The 16,860-nt window shown below is 41.7% G+C and overlaps 1 protein-coding gene across 2 annotated transcripts in view; it reads right to left on the bottom strand.

Annotated features, from left to right (window-relative positions):
- The window catches only part of lima1a (LIM domain and actin binding 1a), a 127,644-nt gene that overhangs the window by 20,099 nt on the left and 90,685 nt on the right, over positions 1-16,860 (bottom strand). Inside the window, exon 6 of one of the 2 annotated variants that reach the window (XM_078200968.1) lies at positions 11,525-11,663. In XM_078200968.1, the coding sequence (XP_078057094.1) occupies positions 11,525-11,663 (139 nt within the window). Of the gene's footprint in view, positions 1-11,524; positions 11,667-16,860 lie in introns of both variants that reach the window. The other variant, XM_078200967.1, reaches the window with a different exon arrangement.

Genomic DNA, 16,860 nt, shown 5'->3' with positions numbered 1-16,860 from the left:
GTTACTCTTTTCATTTCCATTATCCTTTAGCAAGAGTAAGCATGGAAACAGCATGAGCATCTGAATGGTACTAACAAAAATAATATTCACTTTATTTCCCCAAAGTGGCAAGTCTCATACTGTATGAAATGCATAACTTGCATTTACACAACATCTTTTAACACAAGGGCAAGGTGTGAATGAAAAGTTGCAACTGCACTGGAAGCAAGGCTGGATTACAAGTGGACAATGTAGTGAAGACAATAGGAAGGGGAGAGGAAGGGGTATGAATCTCAAATCAAAGACCGAGGTTTTCCACCCACGAGTGCCTCAGGAGCCAAACTACGACTTTCATGTTACTACAATTTGGGCCATCTGCCAATACACTTCACCCGTGCTCAAGCAGGACTACTCCCTCAGCAGGTCCACATCTTGAATTGAAACAGTCTTGCATATGCAGTGAATGAGATACATTGCGCTTCAGTGCCCAGAAAATCAACCCGTTTGCTGTGGTGTTAGACTGGATATAGTACAAGATGGCTACAGTACAGCATCCTCTGGATCTCAGGAGAGAGAAGATGGGGGGGGGGGGGGGGGGGAAGAAAAAAAAAGACAATTTCTCAGGCCAAGCGATAAATTGTTTATTGTAAGAAAGAAATTGATGAGAAAACAATCCAATACTTAACTTTTATACTGTGTTGGAGGTCAAAATTCACCAAGTCATTTTGAAATTTAGCACTTTAAGCTGGCAGTTTAGAACATTTGGCTCACAAGCCTCTTCAACCTGGTCCACAATTTGTTTTTTTTTCCTGTGTGCAGGCTATACTGACATAATGTGGTTTCACCTTCCAAACTTCAAAAACTGCTTCCTGATTTTTTTTTGGGGGGGGGGGCGGCAGGAGAGAGAGAGAGAAAATGCTGCTCCTTCATTTGTATAAATGCAGGGCCAGGAAGCAGCTTGCAGGCCCAGGAGGTCAAGAGTTTGTAACTTGCAAACTTTCAGACATAATCGACAAGCCCCCAATAGCAGTTGGTGCAGAAGCAGCAGAGGGAACATCAACAACAGGAGGGAACAGATGGTTGGTGGGCTCAGATGTTTAGCTGCAAGTCATGCAATTACTGGACAAGGAGTAGTAAGTGGGGGAAAGAGATGTGGCTCAAAAAAACTTGGATGCCCCTCCTTTAATTGAAGTCTAGATTGTTTTTTTACTTAACTGCCAGCTTTAGTTCGCGGAGCTCCATCTCGCCAGTGACCTGACAATATGGTTCATCTTAGTGGATTGTGGAATTGGTGAAAACATATTTGGTCATAGCCTTAGGAGCTCAGAATACTAAACAGTCACTCAAGACTGATCAAAGATGCAAATGGAGTGTCTGGAGCACGTGTTTACACATCCCCAGGAAATGCCTGATACTGGAGACAATGCACAGTTCGCAAATTAATCTTATCTGTTTTCTTGCAGACAGCCCGATTCCATTCTCAATAGGCGACCACGAGAAGAGAGCTTCCATTAGTCATTTGTTCAGATCACAAATGATACTCGAGTGGGGAGTGAGGAAGGCAGCAGTGGAGAAATTATTAAAGAAAAGGGAATGCAACAAGGAAGAGGCTGGAAAATAAAACTAAAGACACAGAATTGTTCCAGTTACAGGCCTAAATCCCAGTTTTAAACACATAACATTTATCTGTAGTCCACAGTTCAGAATGCTTTCTCATCAATGCAGCTCCTTCGCTCAGGCTCAGCATGCCAGACATACCAAACACCAAAACACCCATGCCTGGGGAGGTGAAACAGTCATCTTGGTATTTAAAAGCTAATAGACCCTTAAGAAAATAAGGTCTATTGTAGTGATAAAACTATTGAAGATAAGTTACAGATGTAATGGGACAATAATTCAGGACACAAGTTGAGAATACTGACATTGAGCTGAATTTGGAAAACAAAGAAAGACTGCAGGACGCTTGGACAGATTATTTTGCAGTGCAACATAGATAGAAAAGGTTACATTGCGACAGAACAGTGGCTCTTGCTGGAAACCAGTCTAAAATTGTTTAGCTGTGAAGAGTTCCTTCATTTTGCTATACTTCGGATTACAAGATCACTGGAGGGTGAAAAGGCCCCAGCCCACCGCTCGCCCAATCCCAGCACCCATTGTAAACAATTCCAGTATTCTCTCCTCTGCCATTCCACTGGCAAGTCCATCCCATACATTGATTGCAGAACAAAAGAACCCCCTATCAGTAATAAATTTACCTTTCATCAGTTTGAACCTGTGCCCCTTGTGCTTCTGTCACATTCATCCAAGTAGTGTTCTGGATACATCTTCTTGATACCATTTCATAGATCAAACAACTCCAAGCCTCCAACACCCCCATCGTTACCTCAGCTCCGTTCTCTAATATTGGTGCTCAGATGCTCTTTTTTGCAGTACCTTCACATCTCGTCTCAATTGAAGAGACCTAGACATGGTCTCCGACCTCACCCGTGGCTCCCAGATGAGTCCTGCCGCAGTGAATGAAGTTTGGCTGAGCACCAAATTCTTCATTCTCGCTGGTAACAGGGCAAACGAGATTGGAGAATTCTGGCCATAATCATGCAAAGGCAAAATACTAGTTGTGTAGAAAAGGTCATATGGACATGAAACGTTACTGGTTTCTCTCTCCTCCGATGCTACCAGGGCTGCAGTTCATCCAGCATTGTGTGTTTTGATTTTGGACATCGTTAAGACCTGGTCACGCACACTGTACAGTTTGTCCTTTACTTCCCAGTGACTTGAATCCCATATTTTAAACCAGATAATTTGACATGGCTTGCTTCACTGACTCTGGCTCCAGTGTCTGGACATTGACCAGAACCATTTTAAACCAAGTATGCGTTAGCAATTTGTCAACTCGCCAACATAATCCAACTTCAAGGTCTTTCACTGCTGTTTTACCATTCAACTATCTCCTCCTCTCCCCGCCCCCGATCACTAGTTTGATATGAGCCATGAATTCGAGTAGTTTCATTGGGCTTCTGCTTTGCCCTTCAATCAAACTAGTTAGAAAGGACAACAACAGCATCGGGGTTGGCTTGTGTTCCAGTTTTTTTCTTTGTTTCTGAAATTTCACACCTCACTTGCCCCAGATTGTGCTCAGTTTAGATTGTTCATGCCAAATTAAAGTGCCTTTGTCACACCTTGCCCACGGTGCAGTGTGTTTAGCGCACTGACACACTCCTAAAACATTCATCTTTAAAAAGAAGCCACAAAGACCATTTTCTTTTTAAAATGACAAATTGCTACACCACAAAAAGCCTCAGATGCCGAGCATCTGGTGTACAATGTGGCTCCTCCCCGAATTACTCTGCAATTACATATTAACTCAAGTCTTTTTGATGAAGTCTGACATCATGCCAATGTGGCCTAGCATTAGGAATGCATTTTCAGAACATGGTTGCTCCAAACAAACTCCACCCACAGCTCAGGACTCTGATCAAAGAGATAGAAACTGGGCATCTTGCTCTTTCTCTCTCTCTCTCTAAATACCACAAGGTGAAAATGCGATTACTTCTGCCTGTGGGACAGAAATGTAGCTTGCAGTGGATTAATTTTCCATACTGCACTGAAGCAGCAGTTCCCTCCTATCTGTTACCAATGCCCAATGGGGGGGGGGGTGGTTGGGCATTTTAAAAGGAATAGCCGTGTGTCGGCCCACACACCAACTCAAAATGGACAACTCCTGTTTGTAGATTCTTTGAAATGAAATGCAGAAATGGAAAGCTTTTACTGTTTAGTTTTCATTCTTCAAAATTACCAGCCTGCTCAGTTGAAAAAGCAGATAGAGGATCACTTTAGCTTCTTTGTCCAATGCCGGAAATATTCACAAATACATGGCGCTGTTAAGAAAAAATTATGCACAGCCATTTTAACAAGAGGCGCAGACTTGAGGGGGATAAGGGTTGCAATGCATTGGGAATGGTGGCAGATGTAATCAAGCAGCAATTACATAGTTGGCACCCAGGTTGATAGGGTTGTTAAGAAGGCGTATGGTGTGTTAGCTTTTATTGGTAGAGGGATTGAGTTTCGGAGCCAGGTGGTCATGCTGCAACTGTACAAAACTCTGGTGCGGCCACATTTGGAGTATTGCGTACAGTTCTGGTCGCCGCATTATAGGAAAGATGTGGAAGTGTTGGAAAGGGTGCAGAGGAGATTTACCAGGATGTTGCCTGGTATGGTGGGAAAATCGTATGAGGAAAGGCTGAGGGGCTTGAGGTTGTTTTCGTTAGAGAGAAGAAGGTTAAGAGGTGACTTAATAGAGGCATACAAGATGATCAGAGGATTAGATAGGGTGGATAGTGAGAGCCTTTTTCCTCGGATGGTGATGGCTAGCACGAGGGGACATAGCTTTAAATTGAGAGGAGAGAGATATAGGACAGATGTTAGAGGTAGGTTCTTTACTCAGAGAGTAGTAAGGGCGTGGAATGCCCTGCCTGCAGCAGTAGTGGACTCGTCAACATTAAGAGCATTCAAATGGTTATTGGATAAACATATGGATGATATTGGAATAGTGTAGGTTAGATGGGTTTTAGATTGGTTCCACTGGTCGGCGCAACATCGAGGGTCGAAGGGCCTGTACTGCGCTGTAATGTTCGATGTTCTATGTTCTATTTGTCATGGGACTTTGAATAATAGGATGGGGCACAGTCAAAACAGCAAGTCAGGAAAACTTCTGGACAGAACAATGTCCAGCAAAGCAGTTGCCCAATTTGTGTTCAGATTTCCCCACCCAGTGCATTTTTCCTCAGAGGAATGGAGGTAATAAAAAGGGGGGACCTGGAGGGATCCTGGGGTTTTAATCAATGATCAAAGAATGCCCTTACTTATTCCTTTATCAGGCCTTACAAATAGTGAGGAAAGCCTTGCTTATTTAGATTGATTTTGATAACAAAGCAACAAAACAAAATGATTAAGTAGTAGTCATCAAGGTGGTGGCAGGTGACTAATGACTCCAGCCCTGATAAACTACAATAAAGAGAATTACTAAAGGCAGAAGTTATACGGCCAATGACCAAGTCACAAACGTGGTTCCAATTTATAAAAGAACTAAAGGATAACTACACACCTGCTAGTTGGAATGTGTGGTGGGTAAATAATAGAACATGTCCCAACAACAGAGAATGGAGAGAACCCAAATGGAAATAAAGTAGATGCTTTAAATTTACTGAATTCCCTGGTTAATCAAAAACACTATATGAATGAATTTTTAGAAAAACCCTCGACTTGCCACAAAGGAAAACGACCTTACTTGGAGAAATGCCAAGTAATGAAACTGGAGAAAGGAAACAAACCTTGGCAGTCCCAAATAAATTTGGAACAGTCTACAGCAAATTACACAGAAGGGGAATCTGGAGATTATTTAGTAGAATAACACCCTAAAATTGCTACGATGTACAGTATTGAAAAAGGCAAATGTGATCTTAGGATGCATAGCTTGAGAGATGGAGCACAAACCCCAGGCCATGATTCTGTTCACAAAGCACAAGGGACTCTCTCGCCTTGAACATTCTGCACAGCTCTGGAAATCAAATCACCTGGAAAAAGAGAGGACATTGCACTCTAACGGCAAGTTGATAAGTGGGACTGGACAGCTGAGGTCTGAGGAAACATTGCAGATACTGGATTTTTGCTTTTTTTTTTTAAAAAAGAGGGTTTGATATTTAAGGTCCCAAAGCAACTACAGAGAGGGGTACATGGATTCAAATAAGATGAAACTTCACTCAGTGACAGTGTGGAACAGCTCAAGTGAATGTTACAAGTTTTAACAACTTAATATAGCACTTTTACCAGAGAACATCCCAAGGCATTTCACAGGAACATATCAAACAAAATGTGACACCAAACCGCCCAAGGAGTGGTTAGGACAAATGACCAAAAACTTGGTCAAAGATGTGGATGTTAAAGAGCATCTTAAAAAAAAGAGGGGAGAGAGTTCAAGAGTTTAGGGTCTCAGCAGTTGAAAAAATGGTCACAGGTGGTGGAACAATTAAAGTGCAACAGGCCAGAATTGGAGGAGCACAGATATCAAAAGGTTGTAGGCATCGAGGTAGGAAGGGGCAGGTTCAGGGATTTGAAAACAAAGTGAAAATTTAAAAACCGAGGTGTTGCTTATTTGGGAGCCAGTGATGTCAATGGGCACAGGGGTGATGGTAAACAGGACTGGAGGCAAGGTAGGACTTGGGCAACAATGACCTAAAGTTTCTGGCAGGTAGAATGTGGAAGAACAGCCAAGTGAGCACTGGAATAATCAAGTCTAGAGAAAAAGATGTGGGCAAAGGTTTCAGCTAAAGAGAAGCAATACGGTTTATATGTTAGAGGGGAAAAGAGGCAGTCTTAGTGATGGACAGTGCAAATTTTCAGATGATTCTGACATTGAAGGATGCAGTCCTATGCTCCCAAGCATTTGGGGAATGAGGGCAAGAGGAGGAAGAGAGTGCCACGATTGTCTCCAAGTACATTTATTGGTGAATCATGGAAGAATCATTTTTGCTTGGATCAAACCCAAATGCCTCTGGAATGCCTTGAAATTCAATCCAAATTTTTGCCTCCTCTAGGCATAACTACTAGAGATAGTACACAAGGTTGTAATTTAACAGATAGGCGAGCATGGATTCACATCGAAAATATCAACCAGACTTTGCTCTTTTCAGATGTTAATGGCATTTGCTGTGTGTTTCTGGCATTACACCACACCATCTCATCAGGAGACATTGTTGCCTTTCTCTACCACTGATGCACAAAGAAGGTTTACAGCTTGAAATCATTGCAGGATGAAAAACGGAACGTGCCTTGGGTTTGTATTCACTGGAGGCTCCCAAGGGCTTGAAAGGTGACTGGATCGAGGTATTTATTGAGAGAGACAAGACACAAGTATATAGTGTACTTGAGGTAATGGGAATAGATAATGCCTAGGGCCATCCATATAATGAGAAAACAGTCAGGTAGATTGGATATCTGAAAGCTTCACTTTTCCCAGAAGTTGACAGAACGTGGAACAGGAGTCTGTAGAACTTGGAGATAGGATAACCTACTGGCCTCCTATACAAAGCAGCAACAGATAGACTACTAAAATTGATCATTGTATACACAAGTAAAGAATTGCATTTGGAACCACCTGGGACTTTGATTGCCCATCAGGGACCAGAGGGATTTTTCTTCTCATGAGACAACTGCTAAATTGGCTCCAACTCTTTTTTTACCTCAGGACACAGCAGGTGGAAGAATGGTTGATACATGGGGATGAAATAAATCAAAAAAGATGAAGGAAGAGCAAACATAGATCTCAATATCCATTTTTCCCCGAACCCAAAACAGGGACAAGCTTAGATCTAGAACAAAGGTATGGTTCAGCAATAAATAGCACGGTGGCAGTGGTTAGCACTGCTGCCTCTCAGAACCAGGGACCCAGGTTCGATTCCCAGCTTGGGTCACTGCTAGTGTGGAGTCTGCACATTCTCCTGCGTGGGTTTTCTCTGGGTGCTCCGGTTTCCTCCCACACAGTCTGAAAGACGTGCAGGTTAGGTTCATTGGCTGTGCTAAATTCTCCCTCAGTGTACCTGAACAGCGCTGGAGTGTGGCGACTAGGGAATTTTCACAGCATTAATGTAACCATACTTGTGACATTAATAAATACACTTCAAAAAAAAATCCATGGATATAATGGAACAGTAAGGCAAGTGTCAGACTTCAACGAGAAAAAAGGCAATTCAGCTTGGGATATCCTCAGACCGCAACAGAGCAGTATTTAAAAACTTACAAGGCATTCAAAATTACAACACAAAGTGGGAGGGAGAAATAACCAAATGCTACATGATTCACAAGCCATGAAACATTCAGGAAAGTCCAAGGTAGCAAGAATATCTAGTGTACACGTCCATTTGAGTGTTTGACATTATGCAGGAGTTGTAAAACATTTAGAAAGCAGTATGTTTTCCAAAGGACAGTACAGTAGCTGTAAAATTAGTGAACATTTAAAAATAGATTTTTTAAAAACCCCATTCTTAAAGTTAGAAAGCCAATGAGCAGAGTAAACAGAGCATGCACTTAATCCATCTCCTTGCTTGCTCCAAAAACCAATTCAAATTCAATCAAATTCATGGTCCCCACAAAAGAGACAAACAAGATCCAAGCTGACAAGAAAAGGCATTGCTCCTGATCTTGGGCTCGATCTTAGCCAAAACGCACGAGCACTTCTAGAGGAATGAGCCAAAAAGATGGAAAAGTGCCTCTATTAAACTGCTTTTAAGGAAATGGTAGAACATTCAGCATGAATGATTCATACCTCGAAAGGATATCAAGCCACTGATATATTCCAGGAAATGGTGAAGGAAGATCAGTGAAGCTGCCTCAGTTATACTCATTCAAGTTTTCAGCAGCACTACCCCAAAACCAGTGCCAAATGTGGGTTCATTTACACCAAAAAGCATTAGCCCACCTTAACTGTAGACAGTAATACTGATGTGGAGATGGAGACCGTAATACTGCACAGATCAGATAAGAACTTAACCAAGTCAATCACAACACCAAATGCAGGACATTTATTTCAAGTCATTGCAAATGGAATAAAAAGGACAGTGGCAACATGGATACAAAATTGGCTGAATAATAGGAAACAGTGCAACAGCCAATGGATTTTCCAGGCTGGAGGAAGGGTTGTAGTGGTGTTCCCCAGGGGTCTGTATTGGGACCCTTGCTTTCCTTGCTATAAAAAGCCAAAAACTGAGGTTGCCATATTCCCAGATGACCGTAGGCTGCTCTCCCCTTTGAGGTGGCGATTTAACTGGAAGATACCACATCTCAGGCAAGGGGCAAGATTGAGAAGGCAGGGCCTTCATCAATAACCTCCCCTGATATGGGAATTGAACCCACGCTGTTGGCATCAGTCTGCATCACAAACCAGCTGTCCAACCAACTGAGCTAACCGACTCCCTCCTGATGTATATTAGTGATCTAGGTCTTGGTGTGCAGGGGACAATTTCAAAGTTTGCGGATGATGCAAAACTTGCAAGCATTGTAAACTGCGAAGAGGACAGTGTAGAACCTCAAAAAGGGCAGACAGGTGAGTTCAATGTGGAGAAGTGTGAGGCGATGCATTTTGGTAGGAAGAACGTAGAGAGACAATATAAAATTCTTAAGGGGATGCAGGAGCAGAGAGACCCAAGTGCACGAGTTATTAAAGGTGGCAGGTCAGGTGGAGAGAGCAGTTAACAGAGCATATTGTATTCTGGGCTTTATTAATAGGGCCATAGAATACAAAAGCAACAAAGTTATGATGTACTTATACAAAACACCAGTTAGACCTTAGCTAGACTATTGTGTACAGATCTGGATGCCACACTATAGGAAGGATGTTGGAGCAAGTGCAGAAGAGGTTGACAAGAAGGTTTCCAGGGATGAGAAACTTCAGTTATAAGGATAGATTGGAGGGGTTGGGATTGTTCTCCTTGGCAAGAAGTCAGGCAAGAGATTTGATAGGTGTCCAAAATCACAGCGGGGCTGGACAGATGGGGAGAAATTGTTCCCACTCGTAAAAGGATTAAGAACGAGAAGGCACAAATTTAAAGTGATTTGCAAAAGGAGCAAGTGTGAGAGAAAAAAACCTTTTCACACAGCGAGTGGTTCAGGTCTGGAATGCGCTGCCTGGAAGTGTGGTGGAGGCAGGTTAAATCGAGGCATTCAAGAGGGCATTAGATGATTATCTGATCTGAAACAATGTGCAGGGGTACAGGGAAAAGGCATCAAGTCATGATGCTCGTTTGGAGAGCCAGTGCAGACACAATGGGCCAAATAACCTCCTTCTGCACTGTAACAGTTCAGAGAAGGTTTACTAGACTAATATCAGAAACTAGCGGATTGTCTCATGAGGAAAGCTTGGAAAGGTTAGGATTGTGTCCAGAGTTAAATGCGACTTGAATGAAACCTTTAAGATCCTGTCAGGTACTGACAGGGTGGATGTGGAGAGGATATTACTCGGAGCATCTGGAACTAGAAGTAACTGTTTAAAAATATTAGTTCTCCAGAAATGGAGAATTTTTTTCTCCAGAGTCTCCCTCAAAAGAAAATGGAAGCTGAACATTTTTAAAAGGGAGAGGTAGACAGATTCTTGATTCAGGGGCCAAGTGGCTTCCTCTTGTTCCAGAGTCATACGTTTGTCTTTAAAAATCCAGAGATTGTGAAACCGTGGAAAGCTTATTTCTCCAAGATCATTCATTAGCAAAACCCAATGATTCTGAAACCTCTCAGTTTTGCCAAAGACATTCCCAGATTTTCCCAACACTGCAACAGCCAATGATATCAATAAACCAGAGGTTGATAAGATCCAGCCTCATGATCAGCAAGTAATTACCAAAGAAATTTGAGAAACTTGACAACCCTGGACTATGCAGCTATCCAATAAATAACAACTACAGTTACTCTGAAGAGCTGATAAACAATTGCCTATTCCCCAGAAAAATGGCATCCCTTCAAACAGTTTCACTTAGTGACACGAGTGCATACAATGTTCTGCTGATCTAAGCAATGGCAAGTCAGTTCTAAAGCACACACACCATAAGATGGTAATGGCATCATTAGTAGCAATATTTAATACTATAACTCAAAACAGAATAAAGGCAGACTGATGCTCAAGGGGCATTCAGGTTGATTTCCTCAAATGCCTATTTTCATAACGAAAGTCTCATTTGTCAATAAAGCTAGTTTTAGAAAACAGAACGAGAATCACTCATTGTTTACATTGTCACTCTAAAGTCAGTCAACTTGCAAAGTGGCACTCATGCCATTCAAGACAGCAAGCATTGCTAAAAGAGCTGCTTTCAGTCCAACAGCAATATAAAACTTAAAACAGCTAGTCATGTGGCCAAGAGGCCGAAATGCTTCAGGCTGCTGTGGAAACAATGTGTAACGTAATCACGGCATTTACTGCATCAGGGAGACAACCAGTATTACAGAGCCACTTTAAGCCGCTGCACTATAAATGCAACAACAAAGCAGTTTATTGGCTTGAAGGACAACTTGAATACCCTTGTACCGTTTGTAATGGCCATTTTGAAATGTCTGGAACGTTTCTTTGACTATTGAAACACTTCAGAGTACAACATGATTTATGTTGAAAACCTGAATAGTATTTCACTTTGGCCATTTTGAAATGTTTGTAATGCTCTTTCAGATATTTTATGGATAAAGTATATTTTTGCAAAAATAAAAGCAGCAAGCATATCAACAAAGTACACCTGTGCTAAATAACTTGCAGTATCCAAATTAATGACTCAAAGTCAGTGCTCCTTTTACAGAATGGGAAGCAATGATGCACAATTTACAAAAGGAAACTCTCACTACAGCTCACCTCCTCCAGAATGTAAAAATAAATCCCCTTCCAAACTTAACATTAACCACTAACATGAAAATCATTTAGTGAACATGGTAAAGGCAAGAACATAAACTATAATTGCTAACATCCCTTCCCCACCACCTCCCCACACATTATATTTAAAACAAAACAAATCCTTACCAAAGTCATTTGATTTTAAAGCACTTGTGCTTCCCTCCCTGGCTTTGTTCTCCACGTCTTCAATCAAACAGCTGCTTTCCATAGTCTTGTCTAACCATTTCTTGGAAACATCAGACTTGAAATGCTGATCTCTGGTAGCCTGCTCGAGAGAACAAAAACATCCAGCATGTTCAACCCTGAGCATTTATTTGGGAGGAAGCACTTCAGAATGACACACTATGTCTCATTAAAATGAAGCACAGCACATGATTTGACTATCAATTACAACTGAAGGTAATCACCTTGCTCATGACATTATCTTTGTTGAAGAAAGCACATCACTTATTTAAGCCAAATCTTCTTTGTCTGCCCATTGTGATTAGTATATTGCCCGGCTGAAAAACACTACCAGACTAAATTTGCACTTAAATCCCTACAAAGGGTAAAAAGAAACTCAGACAATGAACTGAACATTTTGAGGCCCGTCTGCCTAGGTTCAAACTCATATGATTGAGCCACAAGCCTTAATAAACCTACACCCTGCTAATGAGAGTACTGTACTGCCATCTGGATTAGCAGAGTTCAATAGCCTTGCAGTGCTTATGGACAAGACTGATCCCATCTGCAGTGATCACAGGGCCCCTTTAATTCCATTTCCAGATGGCCAAAAAAAATGACTGGTACCTATGCTCATTTGCAACTCCAGATGCCACTGGTAATTGAATTACCTATATTTGCCAGAAGCAATCGTTTAAAAAATTCTTTTGCTGATGTATGCATTTCAACAAGCTAAAGTCTTCTGAAAGATCAGTGTGCTAACTAACTCTAATGGTACCTTTCACATCTGCTTATCTTTAGCAGCTTCAGTACCGTGCAGACAGCAGAAAGATTTGCCTCAGCTGTTCCAATTCCAAACATAAAAACACTCTGCATATCAAAAGGGCTCATCTGTGTGTGCAGCATTTTCTCATTTGTTTTACATAATTTAAAAAAGCCTTCCTCCCCATTAATTTTCTCCCAGCCTCTCCTGAAGCATAAGCTACTGTCGTGGCACAGTTCTATTGTGGCAAGCAAGTGGAATCAGAGTGGCACAGGAGGTCATTTGGCCTGTTGTTCCTGTATCCACTCTACCCAATTAATCCCACCCATCAACATCCCAAGAAGCCAATCTGCATACAAGCCTGGACAACAAGTTTGGGTGGGCTTTTCAACAGTAGTGGACATAACAGCCCAATTTTGTCTTGAACATGTGTATTTTTCAGCAGGGTCACAGGATGATGATCAGTAGTGGCTGAATTTTGATCCTGCAGGGTTACAAAGCAAGACCGCAGCAACCAAACCTGGGACCTTTCTAGTCTCAATGGTGTATTTCATAAGAGAGTGAGAATTATCGTGACAGAATGGACTAAACAAGGACAAAACTGAGATTATTCTTCCATGTTCAATCTGTTTGGTATGGTTCATTGGGATCTTCTTTTGAATGGATTTTGATATTTTGTTTATAAAATTCACATCAAATATTACTGTTGTTGCTTTTGATGGAAGTTCATCAACTTGAAAGGTCAACTTTGTTTCTCTCTCCACAGATGCCGATTTCCAACATTTGTTATTGTGCTTATTTGACACATTGAAATAGGTTTACAAGAATTAATTTACATTTGGACTGCATCTTATGCATATGCTCAGATCTTCTCAAAACACTTTACAACTGATGGATTAAAGCACAAATGCAACAAACAATTTGCACACAGCAAGATCCCACGAATATATGAATGAATTAAATAACTTGGCAGCATTGGTCGATGAGGGGTTTATCAAAACACTGGACTCCACGATAGTCTCTGAACAATGCCAAGGAATTGCTCACATTTTTGTTCTTTCATGGGATATGGGTGTCGCTGACTAGGCCTGCATTTATTGCCCATCCCTAATTGCTCCTTGTGGAGGTGATCTACCTTTGAACCACTGCAGTCCATATTGTGCAGGTACTGTTAAACCATGCCTTGCAGTAATTACAATTGACAGAACTCTCAACACTAAAAGGTGAAATTAATACTCTTGGCACAGCACAGTGTGGAAGGACAGACATCTATACTATAATCCAAAATTTTACACACACTTGCTTCACTGAAATCCTAACACTTTTGATAACACAAAACTATTGCTGGAAATCAGAAAGGTAAACTGAAATGTTGGTGGACCGAACAGACAAGTTGCTGTTTCAGATGTGGACCCTCAGTCAGAACTACTGTAAATGGGCAGCATTCACAAAAAGAACAGAACAAAGAAGGGGAAAAACGACAAACACAGGAAAATAAACAGCATGACTTATAAAAGCAAAAACAGGGTGATGATAAAATGCCAGGAGTGACAAGGATAGTTAATAGCTGGAACTTTACTGCCTTGCCCGCCCCAGAATCAGGGCGGGCGAGTCTCACAGAATGGAAATCTCCGTTGGCCTTGGGTGGGATTTTATGACCTCGCCCGAGCCTGCCACAGGACGATTGATCATCTACAGTGGTGGGATTCGAGCCTAGAACCCCAGAGCATTGCTCTAGGTTTGTGGTTTATCCTATTTTTAAGCAAATCAAATCAAATAACCAATTCAAATAAATCAAATAAACTGAAGGACAAATTAAAGGGGCAGCCCCTTAAAGGGATGGGAAATGTTTTGTAGTACAGCTGCATTCTGTGACACATCCACCTTCAAGTTACACATTGCTGTTAGGCAGGGATTGTCAGGATTTTGACCCAGCGACAAAGGAACAGCACCTTCGGTGTATCTACACCATATAGACTGCAGCAGTTCAAAGCGGCAGCTCACATCCACCACCTTAAGGGCAACTAGGGATAAGCAATAAATGGTGGCACAGCCAACGATGTCCCATCCCATGAAAGAACACATTTTTTAAAAAGTGTACTGTGGGCATCTTCAGCAAATATTTAGTCATTTGCTTCAGTCACAGAACAAAATTTAAAGTAGATCCCCTTCCAACTCAAAGGTGTGGTCTTCAAATTAAATGGGCTTTCTTCTTCAGAATAGTATTTTCTGGGCACTGTATATGTAACATCAATTGCTCAGGTGAATAACTCCACCATGCTGCCAGCATCCATGTATTGAACTGGGCACTCATTTTGTACAAACTTCTACTTCTTACATCCTATATTAAATCCTCACCACCACACATTACATAGCATCCCATCCCCCAACACTCAGTCATCATCTTTGCATGCAAATTTATTTTTCCATGAGCCTCATCCCACTCGTGTGCTTTTCTAAGCGCATCCTCTACCTAACTGATTCTGGTCTACTTTCCTCAGTTCCATTACTGGTAGCAGAGTTTTTAGTGGTTTTGACCATATACAAACATTTTGTAAACTGCTGCTTTCGCTCTCTCATCTCAAAAGCCTTCCAAGATTTTTCACCACACCTTCTGAGCCACATTTCCCAAGGTTGTATTGTTGAACGATCACTTTTACCTCATACACATTTGGCTATGATGCAAGTTGCACTGTAGGACTTGAATCAAATGTAGCTACTGCTGCAGCATGCTCCTAGATCGATTTTCTAGGTCACTTGCCCCTCTAGTGGCTTGCCCATCTATTCTGGAGATGTACGGTCATGCCAAAGTCCACATTCACAAGTGTCAGTAGTGGGTCTTCAAAATCATGAAGGGTTTTGATAAAGTAATGAAGGAGAAATGGTTTCCAGCGGCTGGAGGGTCAGTTAACTGGAGGTTACATATTTAAAAGGAATTAACAAAAGAATCAGAGGTGGAGGAGGAAAAAAAGTTTTATGCAGTTATGATCTGGAATGAACTGTCTGAAAGGGTGGTTGGTGGAAGCAGATTCAATCATAACTTCGATAGGAAATTGGAACTCCAGGCCTATCATTCAAATATTTCAGTTAAGTGGTCATTCTTTATGCAGCATGTTTAGGTAAACTATAGAATCACAAAAAGCCTTAGTTGAATCCAATCTTGTCCTCACCAGGTAGCCACATATATCACAATTTTTAATCAGGGTAATTGGAGAGGAAACCTTGTGATGCTTTTCTGCCCTCTCTGGTCTGGGGAAGGAAGGCATCAATTGCTGTACCCTTTCTGATGCACCAACAGGTAACACCCAAGACAAAAAGAATTAAGCTGGGACTTTCTGGTCTCCCCAAATATCTTTTCACCAGTTTCATCATTAAAAGTTTAATCAATGAGTGCAGACTAAAAGGTTATGGATTAATCAAAAAGCCAAGAATAACACTCACGTCAAGCTATGTTTTAGGATTGTGTGCAGACATATACAGACATCTTGATGTTAAATACAGACATCTTGATGTTTAAATTCAGTCATTTTAGAAGTCATGCTTTAAAATTTGTTAGATGGATTCTGTTAATTTTCAAAAATCAACAAGATCTGCAGAGTTGAAACTGGCACGTCCAAAAGTCAGACATTGGTAGAATCCCCAACATAACAGCATAGTTCAAAAAAAGGTTGCCAGCCACAACAAATAGAACAAAGCCCACAAACCCCAAAGCTACAGCAACCAGTCACAAACCCTGCTACCACAGTATATTGGGAGATACACCAGGGCAAACCCTGGACAGAGGCCTCATGATTCTGACGAGCAGGATGAATTTAAACCACCTATTTTCGAAAGATCAAAATAGCTGATTTGTCCAATCATATACAAGCTGCTGGGCATGCATCTCTTAACTACCTTATCAGAAAGGGATGAATTTTGAAAGCCAACTCAATGCTGACAAAAGGTTACACAATTAATTAAAAAGTGTGGTTTGCTGTTGCATTCAGGGGCTCCGAGGTTATCATAGAAACCCTACAGTACAGAAAGAGGCCATTCGGCCCATCGAATCTGCACCGACCACAATCCCACCCAGGCCCTACCCCCATATCCCTACATATTTACCCACTAATCCCTCTAACCGACGCATCTCAGGACACCAAGGGCAATTTTTAGCATGGCCAATCAACCTAACCCGCATGTCTTTGGACTGTGGGAGGAAACCGGACCACCCGGAGGAAACCCACGCAGACACGAGAAGAATGTGCAAACTCCACACAGACAGTGACCCAAGCTAGGAATCGAATCCAGGTCCCTGGAACTGTGAAGCAGCAGTGCTAACCACTGTGCTACCATGCCGCCCATAAGTTATAGTGTATGTCAGTGCCTTCTACACATACTGTTTCAGTAGTCTGGATTTTATTTCATTCATTCAAGGGATGTGGGTTTCACTGGTTAGGCCAACATTTATTGCCCCCAAAAACGTGATCAGCTGCCTTCTTGAAGTCCCTGCAGTGTAGGTACACCCAGAATGCATGAGGGAGGCAGTACCAGGATTTTG

This window comes from Mustelus asterias, chromosome X (genome assembly GCF_964213995.1).
Source record: "Mustelus asterias chromosome X, sMusAst1.hap1.1, whole genome shotgun sequence".
Taxonomy (NCBI): domain Eukaryota; kingdom Metazoa; phylum Chordata; class Chondrichthyes; order Carcharhiniformes; family Triakidae; genus Mustelus; species Mustelus asterias.
This window is presented reverse-complemented; position numbering and strand designations above follow the sequence as displayed.